Consider the following 24,614-nt stretch of genomic DNA (forward strand, 5'->3'; position numbering starts at 1 on the left):
AGTAGAAAGAAGCATCATCACCTTGGTCAGCAAATGAGAAGGCTTTCCTGCAATGTTTCTCAGAAGAAGGGAGGTTTCCCTGTCCAAATAGGAGTGCTTGTGCAGAAAGAAAGAGAAAGAACATAAGTCAAAGGAAGTCAGTATGGTAATTTTATGGTGTCTTGATTACAGAAGATAAAGCAGAGTTTAAAAGAAAAAAACCTACATCATCACTTTTTCCCCTCCCATAAAAACATGAACATTCCCAAATACTATGAGCCTGATACACTGATGTAAAAGCAATTGTGCTTTTACACAAGACACTAATAAAAACCACTATTTTAATCTTCTCCTGTATAAAATGTCACACAATAAAATTAAGAAAACTTTTGCTTACCTGCCACTGGTTTCCTTTCTGCAAGAGAAAACTTATTTATAAAGACATTTAGAACTGTAAAAGTAAGAAAATACACTCTTACAATGCTTTTCAGAATCCTGTCCAGTCTCCTAAAACTAAACATTCTATTTTCACTACACAAACATAGACCACTATAAACGGGTCATCTGGGAGACATCCTAGTTTTATGCTTTCTACATGGGTTCCTGTTTCATTCTCAAAGAAAAAAAGATATTATCACGACAATAAACCAACCTAACTTAAAATTCATGTCCTTTTCTTTAAAATGACTTAAGTCTCTCTTCTCTTGTATAGTCCAAATTATAAAATTACAAATCCCTGTGCTTCTCTTGGAAAGATCAACTAGTAGAAAATATATTTTCATCTGTTTTCAAAATGGGAAACAAAATCAGTAAAGGGAAAGCAGCCAGTAGAGAAAGACAGAAATCAGTTAATGACAGATCCCAGAGTGATTATCTTCTCCAGCACCTGCTACAAGCAACAAAACCATCATCATAGGCAGCAGCTTGCAGAACCACAGTCTAGTCTGCTAAGGAAATTAGACTAGTACTGTGGCACTTAACAAGAGCATTTAAACAACTTAAAAGAGCATGAAGTAGATCTCCTGTGTGCCACCACCGTACTGCATGTTTTGTCCCATGTGGTTACAATTGTCTCAGCCTTGTTTGTTTCAATGCTATACATGACAACTATACATGCCTACTATACTTTTGTTTAGTTATTAGCAATACAGAATCCCACCTCTTCTTCCACAATGCCACAATAAGGTATAGACTGAAAAAAATGAAGAGCCCATGTCTACAACTTCCTGCAAGGCAGTATCAAATAGTTTGGAGAATACAGTTCCTGCTGGGAGACTTTACCTGATGTGATTGCTGCATGGTGGGATGAGCAATTAAGGATGTCAAGGAGGCTTTCAAAGTTACACCTCAGGGAAGACTCTACACAGCATTCGAAGTTAAACCCAGGCTCCGGCCAAAGCTCCACCTGGGTATTTAGCCACTAATATAGACACAGGTTATGTTACAGAGTAAATTATTTTTCTGCTTGCATATTAATTACTGTCTGTATTTACATCATATGTTTTAGACACACAGCAGTGCTGCCTAGCTCAAACCACACTGCTGAGGGTTTGTAATACCTGGTATAATTATTCACAGTCATACAGAATTGTATCCTTTCTTACACAGAGGCTCTAACTTCCTACAGAGTCAGTTTAGGATGGTCTCATTACAACATACTGCTACACAACTTGCAGAATAAAATGGGTTGGCTCAGTCCAAACCCCAAAAGTATACATAAAAATCCAGTGACAAGCTCAAGGGAATTTTTAAAGAGTTTCTTCATGGAGCTCTTGCCAGTCATCATGGACTGATTAATATGGATCACTTTCTTGGTGAATGGAGCACTGCAGTAGAAGAACACTACAAGGTACACTTGCAGCCTCTTCCTCAAGAGTTTAGTCACCTTCTGTCTTAGCCTGTAAGTCAACAATAGTGTCAGGATAAATACAGGATATTGAATCTCTCCTTAAAGGAAATACTACTTGCTGGAGAATATTTCTCCTACAGGGAAGGTCAAGGTAGTTCAATTAACCTTCTTCCAGTCTTAATCATCTCGGCTGCTGCTATCTTGTATTTAACTACATTATCTCCACTAAGGAAATTCTAACCAAAAATGGAAATGTCATATCCTTCTTACAACATAATAGCCACTTGAAACTTTGATAGTGATATTTTACGGGAATAGGGGTTGGCCAGTAAAATGTGGAACATCAATGTCATGACAACTACCTATGTGAATTGGAGCTGCAGAGTTCACATGCCTAGAAACAGGAAGGCAACAGCTCTCTTCCAGACGGTTTTTTGTGCATGGCTTCTTCCTACCCTATAACAAATTCTGCAATACTGCACATACCCAAAAGTTAGAATGAGCAGAAGTAGCAAAGCAACAGGAAAGCCTAAGTTGTAGAAATTATAGCTCAGCTAAACAGTAACTACACGCACATAAAAATTTTAAAATACTTGGCATGCACAAACTAGTAGATAACAAATTAAATTCCATTTTAGAACAATGTGTTACTTTCACAATCCAATTTTAAAGCATTTAGTCTATTTCAAAGAAAGACTTCAGCTCAAACATCAAGCTTTGAGGCAAACAGATGTTGCTCCTAGTATATTCCATTGTTTGGGGGAATTTTTTTTTTTTTTGATAGTACAGTCACAATGGTTCACACAGAGGATATAAATACCCCACTCCTCTACTTGAGGACTTGAAATACATACCAAAGCCCCAACAATATAAATGCCTGATCTTGCCAAACAAATCAGCCTACTTTTCTGCCCCACTAGACTAAAAAGAAGAGCAATTAAATCCAGGAAAACCATAACATTAATTACTCCTAGGGAGACATTTCTAGTCTTTCACCACGAAAAGCATCTCTCCTTCCACCTGCTCCTACCACAACAATGAGAACTCAAGCTCTAGCAACACAGTTCTCTCTCCCCCAGTGCCTCGCCTTAGATTCACCTAGGACATAAAACCAATTCCAATTCCATAAACGAGTATGTGTCCCTCCCACTCCTGCAATGCCATGCATTTTTCTATCCTGCTGTGGTAAGCTGACTGCTTCCCCAGTACAAGCCATTATTTCTTATAAGGGCTATTTTCAGATTAAAGGTTTTTTCCAATTAAATGTGCTTGGAATTAAATGTGGTTGGAACATAAAAGTAGTCTGAAACACAATGGAAGCATCAAAATTGACAACGGCTTCAGAGAAGACAATACCATGCAGTCCTTTATACTAAGCATGAAATTGTAGAAGAAGCAGACTGTAACAGTGCTGGACAAGTATTTAATTCTTGCAGTCACTAAAATACTCAGTGCAGCTAATTCAGTTATTCATGAATAACACCAAGTCAAAACAAGTGATGCCTAATTTACCAAATTCTTTGAAAGATCACATATCTCTAGATCAGCACTCAGGGGGCAAACACAAAAAGTATACAACATTTGCACAGTCTAAAGCTATCTACAATTCTTTACTTCTACTAGATTTTGGGTTTTTTTAAGTTGTATTTTTTATGTGTAGTATAGTTTTCTTGAAATCCAGCCATTAGTAATAGCCATACCTTGTTATAAGGTTTTGTATAAAATTATTACTGCAAATGCAGTAAAAATGAAAAAGCTTGTTAAAACTTATTTCCATTATACATACATAAAACCATTCACTTAACAGACACTAGCAAATGGTAAAATCTTCTATTGTAAGGGATCTATTTGTCACTAGAAGAATTTTAAAACCAATGCTTTTACTTTGATATTTTACATGATTATTAGGGAGCCAGACTCCACTCAGGATTCCCAGTTAATCCAACATCACTACAACTCAGGCAGAACTCAAAATATTATAGGTCCAGTGAGCATCCAGGAAGGAAAAAGGACAGGGCTTTATGAGGACTCTTAAGAGGCAAAATGAAGTTTCCTTTCATCACAAGAAATCTCTCAGTATAAATCCTGCTACCAGACTTCACACCAGGAAGCTGGGACAGGCAGTAGCACTGTAGCCCAAAACTCACTCAGATTGTTTCTTGATATAATGTTCAAAAAGTACTCTTCTTTCTCTAAAACAATCAAACATGAAGCCTACCATCAGGTACCAAGTATGTTTACAACTTTTCTATGCCAAAATCACTTCTTTTGGAGACAACTTTAACACAATGCATAGGAAGCTATTCACTTCTGGTTTAGTCCTTTCTCATAACATGGACCACGCTTCAAACTAAGTTGCAGGAACTCAACCTAGTTTAAAAACCTGAACAGTGAAAAATAATGAAAGAAAACTCATCAAAGCCAGGAAAACCATTTTATACCATGTAGAAGCAGCCAATGATGAATGTTTTGAACTGTGTCATATTTTAATTTCTAGCAGCAATTATTCCAAGTCACACTGAAAACCATGGACGTTTACTAATAAAAAAATCCTCAAAATACTGAAAAAAATGCTGATTGGAAAACTAACTTTCTACAAAATTAAATGTATACCTTTCTCAACAGATGCCAACAATACCCATGCACAAAAATACTTTGTGCAAAAACGATTTTACTTAAAAAATTTCAGATATGATGATTAAAATATCTGAAGTAACAAAACCAAACAAATAAGGCTACTAATGTCTCTGAACAAACTGCAGATGCTGAGGATAATCAACAACATAGAAAACTAGATTTAAGCAAAATTAGCATTAACACTTAAGAGCTCTAGATGCTGTTAGGTCGAAAAAATTAATTGTGTTCATGTGCAGTTTATTCAGCAAAGACAGCTAGCCTTGATGTTTATAAGAACACAGACTAAAATCTTGTTCCAAATTATGTTGTGGACATCAAAGATTTCCTATATCCTTTCTTTGAAGACAGAAATGTAACATCCACCTTCAGATCTAAATACCAGATGTTCATGGGCCAGCTGTTGAAAATTGCCTTTCAGTGTTTTCAGGAAACTCAACACAGTACTTAAATACACAGCAGCTGCTTATGCGAGATGGCTTCTTCAATACTGAAATATTTTTATACACATCACCAATCAAACCTACCAAGCATGTTTGCTAAACATGACAGAACAGATGGGCTATCAAGAAAATAAAAATACCTTTCAGATTTTCAGAATATCATTTGTTGCACTAAACTAAACAAGATATGCCAAAAAGATATGCCAAAACCTCAAGATTTTCTCACCTATTATCCTTGTCAGTTCCATTATGTAATATTCACTGGGTTGTTTCAATTCTTGAGATTAAAGAGGTCTTGGGCTGAAAGTCAGTTTCAAAAAAACCCCAAACTGAAACAATTTCTAAACTATCACTGAATTATGGAGCATATTAAATTTATTTTTTACAGACAAGAACTGATGGCTGGATTTTAAGAAAAGTGTTTAAGAAGAGGTGATAAACTGAGCTGCCCAGCTAAGACATGAAGGCTCTGTAGCCCATCTTGCCATGGTAGCAGCCCCCTGGTTCACAAGTAAGATGCGCTATATACATGGCCTTCTTTCTTCAATTCCACTTGCATATTTTTGCAAAATCTGAACACTGATCTATTTTCTTGCTATGTTTGATGATGGCTTAGTACAGAAAAGTGGGATCAATTTAGAAAGATTCAGTCTCATCGCTAAGAGACTGAGTTGCATCTAATTCCTCTAATTTTAAGGTAAGGGCTGAGAAAACAGGCATACAGAACTTAAAAAGGGTACAATACAGTCTCAAAGGTGTCACATATGTTCTTTATACTGACAGTTTACAAATAATGATCAACAACTGGGGTGGAATTGTAAGAAAGATGACCTAGTGATCTTCTGAAGCATTTTATCTTCCTGTTCTAATGGCTTAAGGATGTTAAATAGAAAACTTCCTTTCTTGTTAAATACTATCTGTGCACTCAAAGACAATATTCACTCAAGGTTTGTACAGCAGAATAACTTAAGTTAGTACCAAAAAAAAAGGCAACAAGAGCACACTGAGGACTTGTGCATGTAATTTTCTTGCCATGTTTCTTGCAAAAATCTTTAACAGTTTAATAAATACACATGTTTAATTAAACCAGCTGGTGGCACTCTTGTGCCACTATTTTGGATTTGATATCACAGTTGAATAACACTACAAAATCCTTTCTGAAGTATATTCTGTTCCTTGAAAACAAACTAAAAATCAGGGAAACTGAAGTATACAGTATTCAATAGAGAGCTATATGCTTGCAAAACTTTGTTGAAAAGATTACTGTAGCTTCCATTTCAACTACATCCCTACACTGAATTCTTTAGACTCCAGCTTCAAGAATTAGAATCCACTGTTTCCAAAAGAGAACGCGAGAATTTAAGATTTAAAATTATTTTTGTAATTTTGATCCAAAGATGGGAGAAGGAACACTGAATTTTTTTTCCAATCTCTTTCTGATTATGTATTCATATGGACACAATATGATAAACATCTAACTAAAAGTATCAATTTTCTGCTTTCCTTTGCAAAGGGGTTGTTTAACCTAGCAAAAAAAGAGGCTCAGGGGACACCTTATCACTCTCTACAACCACCTAAAAGGGGGTGTAGACAGGTGGGTGACAGTCTCTTCTTGCAAGTAACAAGAGATAGGACAAGATAAAAGGCCTCAAGTTGCACCAGAGGTGGTTTAGATTAAATATTAGAAAAAAATTGTTGCAAAGGGGGTTATAGTTTATTCTTATTAAAACCTCAGAACAGGAAAATAGGCACTGAGAAACTGAAGCAGCAGCACTGGGTAACAGAGCTGCCTGACCCTTCACACACAACAGTGTTTCCACAGAATCACAGAGCGGGTAAGGCTGGAAGGGACCACAGCTGGTCATCTGGTTCAACCTCCCTTGCTTAAGCAGGGTCATCCTACAGCTGTTTATAAAAATTTTGTCAGATTATACTACTAAGAGAAATTTCCCATGAAACAGTTGGACACTGTTTCAGGGTGATTACTAGTCATCTACACTAGACAAAGTATTCCCAAGAAAGGAAAGGAAGGTGTGTGTCATTTAAAATACAGATGTTTAAGACCTCTGCACATTTGACCATGAAACAGATGATGCTCCTGCCAATAACCTAAGTCTTGCTTTGTGCTTTCCCCATGAGAATATAGCTAAATTTGTCTGAGACTCAGCTTTCAGAATTAAAATTGTAGTCTGGAAGACTCAGTGAAGCCTGGAGGATCACAATTAAAAAAATCTCAAGACCGCCACCTCTCACAGAGCACTGGCCAGCCCTTCAGATGGATTGCACACTCCTACTCTTGAATCAAAGTCAGGCCAAGATCAAGAATGCCTGAGTCCATGGTGGGAGAGTACCGCAGTCTTCTTTAAGCTGCAGTGCCTGGCTGCTGCAAAACATGTTAGAGCCAGACAAGAGAAGGGAGAACCTGGAGTAATTACTCTGTGCTCAAGAATAGACAACCCTCCCACCTAGGACTCCTGTGACTCCATTTCACTTGCAGGCAAGTGGAACAAAAAGAAAAATTTAAATCTTAACTTACAGCAAGTATTTATTAAATGCTAGGGATGTTTATAATTTCATGACAGTCCTGATAGACTTTGCTGAAATTCACTGTAATTTAAGTAACATGTCTGTGGATACCTCAAATGAGCAAACTGCTGCTCTGTGTGCACAAGGTGCACTCAGTGCTCGTCCACCAATTCCCAGGTCAGGCTGGGATGCTTCCCTGCTGAACACAAGGTACTTAAAACAGAGTAGGACAGAAAGAATTGCAAAACATGATGAGCATTCAGTTCAAGCTTCCTTTCACTATTGCTTTTTAGAAATTTAAGACTAAAACACTGCAAGAAAGATGCGGTTCTGTCATTCCTCCATGACGTGCTCTCACATCTCTTGTGTGGACAGCTGTAATTCTGATCATGTGGTCCAATGGACCAATGAACAATTAATTCACAAGGATTATTTTCCAGGGAAAGCTGCTCCAAATCACTCGGCAGCTGCATAAACAAGAGTTCCAACACAAGATAAGGCAAGGCTGCCCAATTAATCAGTAGCATGGATATAAACTGCATATACCAAACATGAAATCCCAAACAGAGTTTGTTTGCTGGGAGCAAGTTTCAAGGAAACCCTAAGAAAAAATATGGAGTATAATTTCCCAGAAAATCATCTGATCAGTCTAAAAAAAGGTGCACTAAGTGGAAGATCTAAACAAGAAAAAACCCCTAACTATGACTAATTGATTCCTAACTGCATTACATACAGAATATCACAGACTTCAACTCTGGGCTTTACCTGTAGCACAGAAAACAAAGCAGCTAAGAAACCTAAGGAATACGAGTACATATAGCTTTAATTGAAGCTATAATTTAGTTTGAATCTACTGCCTTATATTCTAAGAAGTAACTGTATTGAAAAAAATTTGATTTTAGGGCTGTTGAAGTCTAAACTATAAATTCTGCCCAAAATGACTGTAGACATAAGCAGGTAAGCCACATGAATGAAATAAAACCTGCATTCATAAAGCAAGGCATTGACGTGGCTGGTCTAATATATTGAATAACTTGCAAAAATAAGACTAGTAAGCGTCCAACACAGGAAACTAATCAAAGCCGTACACTTGGTTAATTAAAAATGAAGACTTTGCTTTGTATTTGTAGACCTTTATTATAGTATAATGAACTAAACACTAAGCACTATATTATGGTATAACAAACTAAAGCAGCATGCTCGAAACTGACACAGCTAAAAGGCCAGTTCTCAATTCTTTCTCCAGAACATGAACTCTTATTTTGGGGGGTTCAAACTCCTCTAAAAACCCTGAAAACCCTAGTTTTCACAATACAGTTTAGGAATATACATAACTGAGGAAAACAACAAATTCTTTCCTCCTGTTAAGAGTTTAATGTTCCACAACTGGTGGCTGTGTTCTTAATTTTTGTCATCTGTCCTAAATTACTTTTTTGGCAATCTGAAACAAGGACAAACAAGTAATCTGTTTCTAACTTCCTACAGCTTTAGTATTTCAGACCTTTAATCTAATCAAATGTCACAGAAAAAGTAAAGAAATTTGTTTTAAGCAGAATGGTGTATCCACAAGGAAATTGGCTGTTTTAAAAGCTTCATAATTAACTAGCACTAGCAGAGTGGTATCTTTACAGGAAACTGCAACCAATGCATACAACTCCCTGCAGCACACTTTCAGCAAAGTTTGGTAACTTCATAAAGCAAGACTTCTGATTTCTCAACTCAAGTCTAGTGGGTAGTTCCAAGAGTGTGCTGCCTAGATTTATTTCGTCATTCATCTATGGTATTTTTTCTCTTGCAGACAAATCTGATAAGATGAAGAACCTCTGAATAACCATTTTCTTGGCTTGTCTGTATTAATGGTAAACTTTTTCTCTCAAGAAACCCTTCATAAACACAAGTATTTTTCTGAAATGCTATGGAACAGGCATAAAAACGATTCATTTTTAAGCGTGCTTGTTTACCCAGCATTTGGGATAGCAGAATGAGTCATTCAGTTGCTTGTCCACAGAAGACTCCAACCTCACAGAAAATCCCAAAGAAACAGTGTATTTAGGTGTATTTAGAGTCAATGCCTTTGGTGTTCACATTTACACTAACAAAGTATACCCTAACTGTAATTTTTGAGTGGATTGCCAGCCAGTGGTGTCAAACAAGACTCAAACATACATTATACTGTCCATTTTCCTGCTCCTTCCCAGGAGGGAACTTTAAAGCTTTTTCATCTGTGTGAGGCAAAGCTGACTGAAGAGAAACTATTCTTATGTGTTTTATGGTTTCTGCTACACTTTGATTAGTTATCTCCTACGTGAAAAAGTTACAGGATAAATTTTAGGTCCATAACTATAAAATAAGTCAGATACACTGAGTGGAGAATCAAGATTTACCAATGCAAGGATAATGTTTAAATTCTTGTTTCCCCTTCATGTATTTTAAATCTATTTACCCCAATTTTTGCAACCTACCATTCCATGATGTGCAGTAAACAAAACTTTTAGAATGCCTCCTTTGGATCTCAATTGAAAATGCTTTAAAAAAATTAAAATCACCCTTTCCCATTATTTCCTTTGCAGATTCCATAAGTATAAAATGAAAAAAAGTTTATGTGCTGGTTGGCAGGCATTGGGAAGAGCGTATTAGCAATCCTTGAGTTCTAGTGCATTACATGATGATTACACACAACCAAGCACATTTGATTATTTATTTGAAATACATAAATATTGTTTATATTTTATAAAATCATATGTTTATATCAGAGAATGCTTTGAAAGCTTCCAAAAATTTGGCAAATGAGGAGTAATTTTACATGTATTTCAAAAACATTTGAAAAATGGATGTCTCACACTTCTTATGCCAACAAAACTGGAAGCCAAAGTAATGTTTCAGGATGGCAGATAAGCACAATTTTCCCTTACTTTTGACTTATAAAGAACACTTTGTGACTAATAACTGGGAAAAAAAAGAAAGAGGAAGAAATGGTCTAATTGTGTTTCAAATTAAGCCTTTCCATTGACTATTTTCAGCTTAGGAAAAGCGGAACTGGAAATGCTCCAGAATAGACTTGTGTTCTAAACTAAGGACATAACACAACCGGCAGAAAATGGAATTTTTTTTTTATTTTAAAGTCTTTAGAAGAAATACAAACCAAACCTGTGCCATGCCTTGTTTGTTGCTTATCTGTGACTACTCTCACAAACTGGAGTCTAACATCCGTCACATCTGCTAACCACACAACACGTGGACCATAAGGAAAAGTACTCAAGCTTCAAGCTCCCAAAATACAAAAGCCAATAATGCTCTATTCCTGCAAGAGCTAAAACAGACCACAACTCTTCTTAAACCACCTACAAATAACAGATGAGATTCAGCAGTCCAGCTCTATTTTAAGACACCGTTGCCTAACAAAGACCATATATATCATCAGTTTATTTGTCTGCATACATTAACAATTAACTGCCTTTTCATACATAGCAACATTTAGCAATCCCACATAAAACATGACCCTCAATAATTTTAAATGGGTACCAAAGTTTCAGTGCTACACCCCTGCATAGGCAAATGAAATGCTAGCATGTCCATGTAAGATCTATAGCAAAATTGCTATGAAACACAAACTTTATTATTCCCTTATGTCCATTTCAAGTTTTTCATTTTATCCCACAGGATCTCTTAGCCAGTACAGATTTATTTGTGTGCTGAGCTTACATGACAATTGCTACTAACTGTCATGCTTCCAAAGCTCCCTTTTTTACCCTGAAAGAAACATTAATATTTACTCCACACTGCCTTCTCTATCAAGTGAAGCAAAAACCATGTGGCTTTATTGTACTGGCCACTCTCTTCTTCTCATGATTTTTACCCCTCATGCATCAAGTATAAATCTACAATGAGTTTAAGTAAAAGCTAAAAAAAAAAATGCAATTAAATCATGTAGTGCTACCAGCTAAATTTTGCATTATCTTTGTATGAGCAGAATCTCTCAGCTGTGCAAACTGGGTTACAGACATAAAGAGGGGTGGGGGGTGATGCTGAACTGTGCCAGACCAGATGGCAGACTTCAAACTTATCTGCAACCTCTTCACCGAGTGTGTGCAGGACAGTAACAATGACTGCCCATGAATGGAGCCTTTCACTTGCCAGACACACACAGCTACATAAGCATCATCAACACAGTTCACTATTCTCTCCCCTCTGCTTTCTTCTCCTTCTACTCTAGCACAGCTCACTGAAAACAGAGACAACTTCTTGCTGACAGAGGGACCAAAGGAAGAAAGATAATGTGGGTGGAGGCAACAAGTTAGTCACAGTGACATAATTTCCCCTAACTTCAATGCTATTATCCCCTAATTCATGCTATTACTTCACTAATTTGGTCTACATACAAGTAAAGTAACCCCCCACAGAAACAACATTTTAAGGTGCCCGCCACTCATTACACAACTAAAAGCATAGAAAACAAAATGCAACCTACCAATTTAAGAAAAAATACTGTTCAAGCAAGGATCTGTGAAGTCATTTTGTCAAAGACAAATTTCAATTTAGCAAAAAATTATGGGGTTAGGGTGGGGTGTAGTCAACTTTTCTTTTTATTCAGCAATACTTAAGGGGAGACTGAAGACAAGAAGTGCAGTCAGAAAACACTTCGTACCACCAAGACAAGGTCTTAAGGCTACAAAGTGATAGTCTTTGAAAATATCAATATTCACAATGTCTAACGAGATAGTGCTAAGAAAGGAAAGGAGGAAAGGAAGAAAATAAACCATCATGACAAGTAATAAACCCACAATTTTAGACAACCAAGGGAACTCCAGTCAACTTCCCTGAAAGTGATCTAAAATTCAATTCAATTCTAATTCAGAATGAGTACAAGGATGGTCCTGGCCAATATGACCACTGAGAGTTATCACTTGTCATCATGCTGACAGATCTGCAACCCCAGGAATTGCCTACAGCACAGGCTGCTAGGAGGAAGAGGAAGACAAGACACTAAGACCCCTGTCCAAATACTCAGGCGAGAAGCTCTGAATAATCAATTACCACCAACAAGTGAGTTCCTGCTCTCCCTTCCAGCCTCCAGTCCCTGGCTACAGCCCCCATAATGTGCACCAGTCCTCTGAGTCTCTGCAGTTCACCTAAATAACACAGAATGAGACCCAGAATAGAAGCACAAAAATCTGGGGTACTAAGTACCAGTTAAGTGCCAAAGCTGGGACAAGGGAGGACATGAGAGTGTAAGGAAAGAACTGTGAAGAAGGAAGGATGAGAGGAAAGGGAAGTCATATCCCTCCCATTTCTGGTGGCTGTGGAATTACAGCCTTCTTCCATAATATTAGTCCCTATTACCAGCCAGAGAGTATACTAGACTACACACACCTTCAGTGGGCCAGTACACGACTGCTCTTTTACAGGATTTTCCTGCACTGCCAAGTCAGAGAGCTCTTAAATACACAGCAGAAGTATTTCTTAAGATAGAATACTGAAGTTTATAACTGCAAAGCCTAATTTCCTTTTTCAGACAAGCATTTCCTTCCATCAAAACTTTCTTCCATTTTACTCAGGAAGAGCATAGCATGAAGTTGCAGCAGAAAGGATGACTTTTTAAAGTACCTATACTGCCTGGAGAAAACAAAGTTTTGGTCAGGTCAAAAGGGTAGAGCTGCCAAGACACTGACCTCTTTTAGAAGAGCCACAGCAGGAAAGAAAAATTTTAAAGGTCAGCTCACCTACAGGCAGTCTCAAGGACGACAGGCAAAAGAAAAGAGCTAACTTGAAGCACTACTTCAGAATAACAAATCTCAAAACAGATCTGCTGTGACCATGAATAAATAGCCTCTCCCACTTTCTGCATAAAAACTGTTGAGTTTTTCCCTATATGGACATTAGAACTTCTTCAAAGCCTATTTCCTCAGAGGGATGTTTTCTATTAGAAACAGCACCATTGAGTCAACTGTGTGGGTGGGAGGGTACAATTCAGCCCTACTAGTACAAGGTGTTTTGGTTCACAACCTAGCCAAGAGGATTAACAAACCCTTAAACTAGTTTTTGGGCATAAATGAATGACAGAGGAAATAAACAGCGTTGTTGATACCCAACGATTCTTCCAAAGAATCCATTTAAAAGATAAATTCATTTAAAAAACACTACCACAAAATCTGTCACAAACTAAAAAAAAAAAAAGTAATTTTCCTTTCCCTGTTCACCAGTGATGAGAAAAGAAACTTCTCTGTAAGAATTCCCATCCCGTCACATAACAATTTTAATACTGAATAGTTGAATACCAATTCTGTAAACCTAGGGACAATTTCTAAGAATTGAATACTTTCCTCAGGCTACTGAAATTAAAAGGAATGGAGCCAAAGCAAGCAGCATGGTTAATGAGTGCAGAGGTTTCTGCTCTCAAGACGAGAGCAGAATCTGGATTTCAAATTACTGACACTTTCTGGTTACCTCCTTCAAAGGAATCAATCATTCTTATCAACTTATCTGGGCAGAGAAACAATAGCCACATTCTCATATGAGAAGCAATCACTGCGTTTGTACAAAGGCAGCCCTCACATGTCTTTGAGAAAAGCTTTTGGGCATGAATTTGAGCCTTGCAGTCAGTGGCCAAGAGCTCAGAAAGCAACTGAAACAGCAACTGCAACACTTGCAGCAATACAGATTAGCTTCCTGTGAAGACAAAGCAACTTCTTGACCTCTGTCCCTTGATTCACCAACATCAAGGTAATTAAGGGCGGCAGGTGGTTTGTTGACTACTCATGACACAAAGGATTGAAAAAAACTGGGAGACAAGAAGGGCAATTTTACTGATGCCTCAAGCATATAACTCCCAAAGTAAAACAGAAAATGTAGAGGGAGACCTGCAAGATCAACTGCAGGAAACACCTTGCATTAAAAATCAAAAAATGCAACATTCATGCTTTTCTTATGCTATGCAAGCTAGAGCAACTAATTTATAAAAGTAATCTTTTCAGCCTGAGAAAAGACAAAAATGCAAGACTAACTTTCCACATCATAAAGACAGACATATAATCACAAATAACAGCTGGGGATGAAAAAAAAAAAACAACAAAAACCAACCCAAAACAAAAGAAACCCACCCAAAAACAACAAATCAAAAATAAGCTTTATCATGCCATAAAAAGAAAATTATTCTCAAACAAACAACAATATAATCAATGACTGTCATAGGCTGGGCTTGAACACTTAGGCCTACAGCAATAATGCAAAGGTTTGCATTTTAACTTTCCAAAGAGCAAAGGGCACATTTCTATCTGTTTTACTTCACTCAACAGGAAATCTCCAATAAAGGCATACTGAACGCAAACTTTTTATACGAAAAGAAAGTTCACCTAAACTGTCATTCATTTCTCACCATTTCAAATGAAGATTTAAATCGAAGTGTGACCACAATGAGTTGATCATAAGACTCACAAGCCTGCACTGTTCACTTTACATCAGATGAACTTCTGTGGCAGATGTGTAGAACCATGCTTTCAGTACAGCACATTCAGATTTGTTTTAATTATTGATTAGAATAAACTCAGTTTGTTCCAGTTTTCTCTCATGAAAGAGAACATGCATATTAGTACAACTGACATTTTAACAGGTCAGATTTCTGTTTCAGAAAGTATTTCTACAAGAGAACTTCTAAGTTTAAGTTCTCAAAATTCACTGGAACATCTTCCACATTTTCTCTCAAGTCAGCAGCACTTGCAATGTTCACCAAACTGGCTGTTCTTATTGAAGTTTCCTCTCCAATTAATCACTGTCAAAGCATCAAAATCCCAAATTAGTATCTGTGAATGTTGTATTGCAGCCCAGGAATTTTTCTGTAGTGTGTATTGCTTCAAAGAGCTCCTCCTGTCATACATTTAACAGGAGTATTAAGTAGCAGCAAATTACTGGTATAGTATAGCTCCAGATAGACACCTGTAGATTGCTCCGTGTGTTTCAGGTATTAACTGTACTCTAAGAGGAATAGATTTTTGTCAATTGTGCTTTCTTTTTTCCACAGCTGTGCACTCCTCAGGTTTAAATTAAAGGCAATATGTGATATTTACTTGGAATAAAAATATTAACTATAAAAACATTAAAATGCACGATGGGCTTTAGAGGAGGAAGAGATGGGGAAAGGTCCTAAAAAAACCAAAACCTAAACACATTCTTTATGAGAAGTTTCCTTGCAGACAGAACCAAAACCATAGAAAGAAGCAGCTACAACATGGGCAGTTCAATCAACCCCACTGCACTGCAGATGTTTAGCTATGAGTGTCAGCATAGGGAATGAGGTGTAAGTTTGAAGAGAAAGACCCAAACCAAACAAAAATCTTGAATTAGTGACATCCTACCTCGGTGATCGGTTGCCCTTGTGAGGTCAAGTCCAGCTCCTGAGGTCTTGTCACCTTATCGATATCCAGGGAGTCCATGCTGGAAGCTGCCGAGGTCACGCTGGAACGGGAGGAGTTACTGATAGAGCGCACGTCAGCATCGCTCACTGTGCCAGCAGATGCTGTCCTCCTGTGCTGGGCAGTAACCACTGGCTTGGTGTCTTCCGCAACAGACTGCTGGGCTGCTTCATCCATGCTCAAGGAGGCCTTCTCTAACTGTGCAGTGATGTCATCCAGAGACACGTTGGCATGCGATGGTTTAGTCAGCTTAGCAGAGGAGGACAATCCTTTCATGCTGCTGTGCTTAGTGGAAGGTCGACTAGCAGGTGGTTTCTGAGTTTTGGGTTCTGTGGTAAGGCGTTTCACTGCAGCATTGTTTGCGGAATGAGAGCCAATGCTGCTGAGCTCCTGCTCTATGGAACAGAGATCAGCCATGAGAGCATCCAGATCCACAGTTTCCCCCTGATTCAGGGCTTCTGCAACAAACAAGAATAGTCAGTATGTGCAGTTATTTCATTTGCAATGCCTCACTTTGTTATCAAATCTAATAGTTAAGAGAGCAAAGGAAGCAGCACTTTCTTTTCCCATCTGTAGTGCAAAATATCTGCGCACTGCTGAACTGAAATTCATTTGCACTACTATCCTTGACCAGTGCAACTTTCACACTATTTAGGTTAAACTCATTTGTCAGCAAAAGAAGTCTATGAATGTTCAGACTACATATGAAAAGTTTAAACTGCTTTCCTGTGAATGGAATGTAAAAATGCATTTGCGTAATATCATGCCTCACTTTTCAAAAAAGTGCAGATGTTTTGCAATGCATTTTCTGCTAAAGTAATGCAACAGCTTTAAAAAAAACAAAACCAAACCAAAAACACTATATACATACTCAGACCTTTAAATTAAGGTTTCCTTCTGTTTATCCTGAAAGTGTTCTGTAGCTATATTCCTGCATTCTGTTACGTAAAGCAAGATGCTCTTTCTTCCTGGTTAACAGATACACATTAAGTCACTCCTTCATGAGACCAGATCCCAGAACAAGCTTTTTTATACAAATACTACACTACAGTTCTTAAATACTAAGTGTTGTAAAAGATAATGCTTTAGAAGACTCAAATATTTGAAAAAAAAGGACATCAGAAAGCAATGCCTTCAGCAAATATGTTCTCACCTCAGCTATAAGTGTATTCAAATGTTCTTACATTTTAGAATATTTTAATATGTAGTTGGAGTAGTTTTTTTTTTTCTTAAACTAGTACTTTTCTTAAACTATATGTGGTAAATCATTTGACAAACCATTCAAATTGTACATGGAGAAGCGATATGAGAAGTTGGCAAGATTGGTTTCCTGGCGGAGGGGTGACCTCTTCACTGGTGCCACAGGCTTGTCTGCATCCAAACTCTGAAAAAGATCAAAAAAAGGGCAAAACAAAATTTGACAAAGATTTGCTTGTCCAATTCCTTAAGATGAATGAGAATTAATTTTCTCAAAGAGAAATTTTTCATAAGTTACTGGTATATATAAAAGCACCCGTTTTTCAGGTTTTAGACTGAAAACAAACATCGTCATACTACAGAGATTTAACTTAAGATATGCTGTGAAGAAAAGTTGTTAAACAAATTCTGCTTTGTTTCAGAATCAAAAGGATAGAAGCATTTTCCAAATGCTTTTTTGAATGGTGTTAGACACTAGCTCATTTTGAAACAGACAGCTGACTTACCTGTAACTATCTCTCTGCATGAAACTGCACAACATTCAAACTGGGATAAGAGTATAAAATATGGTCTAAGATATCCACCATTAGATTATGAGCATAATCATGGTGTAAGTGCTTAAAAACATTCAATGAAGAATCCTATTTTATTAATAGGGACTTAAATTCACTAAATTTAGAATTTTTTTCAATAGTCTTTCCTGTGAATAACATTAAGTTATGAAAACCAACCTTAGCCAGTTTATGTAGGACACATTTTTTTTTAGGAAAACTATCATAGGTTAAAAAAAGAAACTCTTTCTAACCAATACACTGACTTGTTATGTTATGATGGCTAATATGGGTATAGTGCTATAATAAATACCAGGATTTTGTAAGTAGCAAGCAGTAGAGCAGTGTGATCCAGCTGCTGACCCAAGAAGTACAGTCAGGAGCTGCTGGCCCTAGAGTGGAATGTGTTACATAGGGAATCCAGCTCTTGCTGTCACAATGTCAGCTCAACAGGCCTGCAGAACATCTGAAATTAGGCAAGGCTTGTACTGATAAAAGAGTTCCTGAAGATAGGCTTGCCTGAAGGAAAAGTGTTTTCTAGTTTCAACAGAATAAAGTTTCTCACCTAAACTTTTTATGTTAATTTTCTATATCTTCACTCAAGCCTTTGTTAAAAAGACCAAATGCACTAGTTTTTCCCCTGATGTTTATTCTTCCTGAGCTCTCTTCTCTCCCCAGCTTGGCCTGAACTTAAAAAAAAAAAAAAAATCTATAACCCTAGAGACATCAGGGAAACTGGAGACAGAAGAGGCAAGTTAGGCCCCGTTCCTTCAGACCGAACTCACTGACTGCTACAAAATATTTCCTGTGAAACAAATATATTCTGGTTAAAAGCACCCCAACCATGTTTTGCTGGCTTTATTAAAGTTATTGCAGATCATTTGACACACATGTGATATGCCCTCACCATTATCTGAGCACATTCTCCATAACTGCTAAACCAGCAGTTTGGAGAACTGCTAAAAACTGTAACAGCACCAAAAGCTTAATTCTAAATAATCACGAGAAGCAACGTAAATTTTTGTTCATTTAACCTGCATCATGAAGCAGAGTAACTTAAGCAGAATAAATGGTAAGACACCCTTCATCAACGCCAGATATTGCTCACACACGCTGCAGATTTTGTGACTTTTGTTAGACCAAGAGTTAAAGAGGGAAAGTGAATTCAAATGATTCCCATGGGCATTCAAATGATTTCAGATCTTTTAAAAAGCAGTTACACCTGGGTCTTATTTTAAATCTCCTAAAAATAAACATCTAGGAAATCTAAAAAGAAGTTAAAGATCAAGGATATCAGGGACAAAAACCTTTCCTCCTAGTGCTCTTGAAGTCCAGCTGATAGATAGCAACAAATACTGAAACTACAGGATAATGAGCTTTGGATCTCACTAATGCTAACCATCTCCCTTTATTGGGACTTCATTGGAACAGCCCCATTAAGATTTGATGACTGTCCAGATAAATGACCTGAGACACAATCAACTCCGTCAAGTTGTTTATGCAGAACAATATGAAGTCATTCGAAGTTTTGGGGGAAATGTCATTTCTCAGTAGTTGTGAAAGATAGAAGGGCAACTGTCAGGCTATGCTGCAGATTGTCTTGAACGGCAATATGAAGGTAAGAAACAAATAATGTGGATACTACAATCAAGTACCTCTTAGTAGATTTTAAGAAATTTGGAGGGACCAACAACAAACTGAGACATCACCCTGAAATCTGCATGCCAATAGTGTAGCTAAGCCTCAAGTAAAGCATAAGCCACAAATACACTTATATTTCTAGGCTGTTCATACCTTTAAAAAAATGGGTCAGCAAACAATGGATCTAAGACCCATTGAATTGTTATGATGGCTAACATGATGGCTATAATAAATACAAGGATTTTTATAAGTAGGGCAACTGTGATCCAGGTGCTGACCCAAGAAGTACATGACAGGGCCAGAAGCTTCTGCCCCTGGAGTGGAATGTGTTACAAGGGGAATCTTGCTGTCACTGAAGCTCAACAGGTCTGCAGAACATCTGAAATTAAGCAGTGCTTAATGGGTCTAAGATCCATTGTGCTCCTCTGTGAATATCCTCACTCAAGGTGATTTACAAAGCCCATGCCTACAAAAATGGTTCACACCATTAAAAACCCTTCAAAGTAAGTGAAAAACCAGCAAGAATTAGTATATACAGATTAATGTCACACTCTTCCACACATCTCAGAAGGCAGGATTCTTTATTGCCCCGCATAAGTGAGCTCAGAAAAAAAAAGTTTTCCCTAATAGATATAATATACATTTAGAACTTGAATGGCAGAGACAGTAACAGAGATGAGCCTGAATCTGAAATCCCGTTACATGATTAGCTCAATTTTCCTTCAGTCTTCAGATAAGATGAAGATGAGAAAAACTGCCTCTTCTCTAGCTTAATGAACCTTCACTTATCATACCTCTGCTTAATTCTACACGACAAACAGGGAGAAGATTAAATATGTTATTCAGAAGAGCCAGTTCACACAGCTCAAACACTCGCTGCAGGCAGTCACAGAGAAATGGCTGATTATACCCCAGGAGTGCAGCACATCATGCAAAATGCAGTATCTGCTTGTGAAGCAAAGGAAAAGCACTAGAAAGAAGGAAGGACCGAAAGATGTCCTATCAGCTGCTTTACTGATGCAGGAAGAGTGCTCTGGAACAATGGTGAGTCCTTGAGGGTGTATCAGGGTATCTCATTACATCATCACTGGCAGCATTCACAATTTTTTCTTATTGCTGTTTAGGTGCAACAGATAAATGCTGTCACAGCTGAACAATGTCAATCCACATGTTTGGAGACAGCCTCTCTCTTGTCAGCTGAAGTCCATGTTGCTCTACATACGTAAGGACAAAACAGCAATTCTATTATTCTCGGAAGGAACTGTTATACCCTTTGTGATAGGTCAAACCAGCAGGTTGTGCAAAATGAATGTAACAATCTCAGGATGGGGTAAACAAGCAATTTATAAACCTTTAAAGATTACTGAACTGGTCACAGGCTACTGTCTGCCGTGCTGCAAGTGGCAGAGTCAAGCAGTTGGTATTCAATTGAAAAGAAACGTAATACCAACAAACAATTATTCCGTGAGATGAGTGAAACCTCCCTCACCTGTGTGAGTTTGTCCAGTTCACCCAGCCAGGCCCCAAACATCTTGTCGAGATCCTGATCTTCCTTATCACTATCTTCTTCTGCACCATGGTCAAGCTCTTCATCTGACAATTGCTCCATCTGGAAAAAAAAAAAAAGAAAAAAGTTTGATACTCAAACTTTCTTGTCAGTGTCTAAGAACACTGGTGTCAGCTACTACGTTTCTGAAACTGTTCATAAATCAAAGCAAATGTCCATCCATAAACTTCATAAAAATTCCTGCTTACGAGTAAAGACCCATATGGAAGTTGTAATACATAATTGCAAAGCCATTTTTGCAGCTCACTTTTGTCAGATGATGCAGAAAATGATTAAGAACAGAGTTCGCAATATGTAATATACCATCATAAATGCATGCTAGCCTTGCATGTGCCTTCATTGCCAGCTATTGTTGGCAAAATCCGTTGACACTGCATTAGAAAAATTCAACTCCTGTCCAAGGAATTCAGCTGACCACAATTAAGCAATACCATTCAACCACAGGAAGTGCAGCCTCATTGTACTGCAAATAGATCACTACAGATCTGTAAACAGAAATGCCTAAACAGGCCATAGAGAATGTCAGCAGTACATCCCCTGAGACAGTTCAAATCTTGGACACTGACCAGATCACTTCAGTGATACTGCACAATTTTTATTCAACAAAGGAACTTCTCTCTGGAAGCAAAGAGTCACCATAGCATCTCTCAGATCCTCCTTCATTCAACAAATTTGTGACCAAGATAAAGACAATGTTCTCCAAAGTTTATCTGTTATTATCTCAGTGAAAAATAACCTTTTGTTTAAATCTCTTTTCCAGACATGTCCTCCGGCCTCTTTTATGGAGCTAAGACACACGTACCTTTATGTGTACACTCATACTGGCAAAGACAGGATCTAGTTCAGGAAGAGAATTCACATACTTGGGGGGACAAAAATCCAGGTAATAATTTGGAAGAAATCAGACAGTACAGAAGGGAAATTTCAGAGATGTGCTACAGAATGCCCGGAAACATATGAGAACAGATCCCCCACAAGAGCTACACAAAAAAATCAATGCTCAGTTGAACAGCTTGATTTGGTCAAGTCATGGGCTACATAGTTACCTGCTACATAGCTTTCAGAAAGCACCAGTTTACATTTTGTAGATTTAAAAATGAACTAAGTGCTTCTCTTCAAGAAAAGCCAAATCTTAGTCTGATAGACATCAATGTCCAACATTGCACAGCCAAACTGATAAGGGATGTTATGAAAAATGATTAAGGTGATCTCAGAGAAAGAACTGCTCAATCCACTTTTTCTTTTACATGACCGTTTTCGTGCAAAAAAAAACCTTCTGAGATTTTAAAAACAGTCTTTTCTTCTTATTATACATTGCTTTTATTACATTTTAACTTGATAAAATAGGTCAGAGGAGACTTCAGAGGTGATCTGTAATTCTGAGGTCAGCAGAGGCCAACGTCTCCCATGGATGCAAGATACTGCCATGCAGTTGCTCTAGCAAAGCTGCTTCAGTCTACTACCTGAACTTCTACTTTTGTGGGACACCAGAATGCATGCGCCTACCTTAAAAGAGGCAATAACACCGCACTGCAAAAACACAGAACAGATTAAATTCATCATCTGAATCTCCTTTCTTCCACCACTTGCTTTGAGTTCTGCACTCTTAAGGAATTAAAGGAAGCACTTCCTAAAATCTAAGGGTGATGATGAAATTAAATAAAAACCAATATGCTTATGTAATATTGCTGCATCCTTCCACCAAGACTGTAGCAGTTTTTATATTCTGTAAGCCAGGCATGCGTTCCCCAGCAAGATTCCTCTCCATGATGCCTCCTGCAAGTCCTCCCACATACAAAACTGGAGACAGCAGGGTAGCAGCAACTCATACTCTGCCTGAACTTCTGCAAAGCAAACCTAAGCTGTATTCCACTTTTATCCCCCTTCAAAGCTTTGCCTTACTACTTCTTAGGCTCTAACATGGACCAGAAATAAAATATACTCAAGACAAAACACATTATACTTAAGGTGACACACTCAAACTGCTGTAGAAGGGCTCACATAGCATTTCTCAATGTCTAGATACATTTGAAGAAAACAATTTTTATTTGAAAGCTAAAGGAAGCTATTAAAATGGTGCCTTATGAAATATGACTATGAAATAGCAAATCAAATAAATTGAAACTGCAATATAAATCACTCAGAGCACAGTATTTACAGGGACTTTACAATGCTAGCCTTTCCCTCTTTGAGCTGTTTCTAACACTCACTCTAGTTAGATGGATTTGTTTTGCAGTGCATTCATTACATGGCACTGTTCATAACACACCCTTTCATTAAGAGAGAATCTTGCTCTTTTTACTAATATTTCTGAGGATCTAAGCCATGGAAAGCATTCACAATTTCCTATAAAGTGTTACTTTAGCTATTTTAACTTGGCATCAGAGACACTGCTTTGGTTCCAGTTACTCTGAAGACAGAATTAGCAGCCTAAAGAAAAATTTTACAAGTGAAGTACTGTTGTGTCAGCATGTCTGGCACTGAACCCTGTAGTACTTGCCAGCTCCTTGTAGTCCCCACCCAAGCTTCCTAACGTCAGCTGCATTTCCTATGAGCCCATCAACATTTACTTGCAAAAGGCACACAAAAGTTAGTGTCTCATTCAGCAACAGCTAATATTTAGTCACAAGTTCTGTAAAAGGAAATCTTAGTACAAGTTCCACAACTGGAAGACATCCCAAAGAACACTAATTAAAGAATTAATTCAATAAATGAGGGCAGAGACAAAATGGTCAGAAAGCAGTATATGAACTTCTTGGCTGAAGAACTCAAAACATTAACCACTTCAAAAAAGAGTGCACATTCCAATTAAACACTTCACATTTTCCTTTTTATAGCCATTTTCTTTCTCACTGTTGTTGATCACAGCAAACATGCACTGCACTTTAGCACATTATGATCTAAGTGGGAGTTATGACACCTTTCTAAGGATACAACATCTTTATTTATAACAAGAAGTAAAACCAGCATAAGGGGTAAGGGGTTGTGTATGTTTTGTTTAGTTGGGCTGGAGTTTTTTTTCTTAAAGGAGTCATTTAGAATTGAGATGTAAAAAATGGGGAAAGTATAATGGTTCTGATGTGATGCCATAAAGTAAACCACTTACATTCCTAAAACATTTGCAGGGGAGCAGATTTTAAATAGCTTTTATTTCTGCCTAGCTCAAACCAGATGACATGCCAAAGTAACTTCAGGATTCAAGTTATTTTTCAACACCTCACCTTCTATTCTCTTAAAGCGTATGTCCAAGTAGAACATAAAGAAAATGAGCAGCATCATTCTGGGATAACTGGATAAAATACAGTATCAACACAGCGTAGTCTTTCATATAGAAGTGAGGCTTCCTGCACTAAAGAGTGGTCTGTGTATCATTTCATTATCCACTATGGACTGTGACAGTCTACTCTGTCTGAAATGCTATTTAAACAGGCAGACTCACAATCACTCTAAGGCAATGATCTAGTTTCCAAAACAGTTCATTACATTTTACTTTTAAATGCATGAAATACAGTATTCTAGTATTAGATTATGAAAAATTATTAAGGCTTTCATTAGAAGTTACCAGTTGTAACATTTAATCAAAACCTACTATTTTAAATTACAGTGTAAAGAAACAAAACTCAACAATACTTAAGGAGAATAAAATAGAAATATTTACTCTTTCAAGATGATTTTTATATTCTTAGTATGCCAGGACAAGCATGACGTATTAAAACACATGAGGAAAGATGGAAAGCCCAAGAAATATGCTTCAGACATACCATTTCAACATTTTCAAGAAACTACACCACCACAGAATTCTGAAACTAAGAAACAGTTCTC

At 37.5% G+C, this 24,614-nt stretch overlaps 1 protein-coding gene across 1 annotated transcript in view; it reads right to left on the reverse strand.

Moving 5' to 3' along the window:
• RAPH1 (Ras association (RalGDS/AF-6) and pleckstrin homology domains 1) overlaps positions 1–24,614 on the reverse strand; it is an 87,083-nt gene that overhangs the window by 33,163 nt on the left and 29,306 nt on the right. The window contains exons 2-4 of the mRNA XM_041472719.1: positions 20,715–20,834; positions 17,115–17,220; positions 15,780–16,294 (exon numbers count right to left, since the gene is read on the reverse strand). Of these exons, the coding sequence (XP_041328653.1) occupies positions 15,780–16,294; positions 17,115–17,220; positions 20,715–20,834 (741 nt within the window). The remainder of the gene's footprint in view (positions 1–15,779; positions 16,295–17,114; positions 17,221–20,714; positions 20,835–24,614) is intronic.

Source organism: Pyrgilauda ruficollis, unplaced genomic scaffold (genome assembly GCF_017590135.1).
Source record: "Pyrgilauda ruficollis isolate IOZ18807 unplaced genomic scaffold, ASM1759013v1 scaffold3, whole genome shotgun sequence".
NCBI classification, from domain to species: Eukaryota; Metazoa; Chordata; class Aves; order Passeriformes; family Passeridae; genus Pyrgilauda; species Pyrgilauda ruficollis.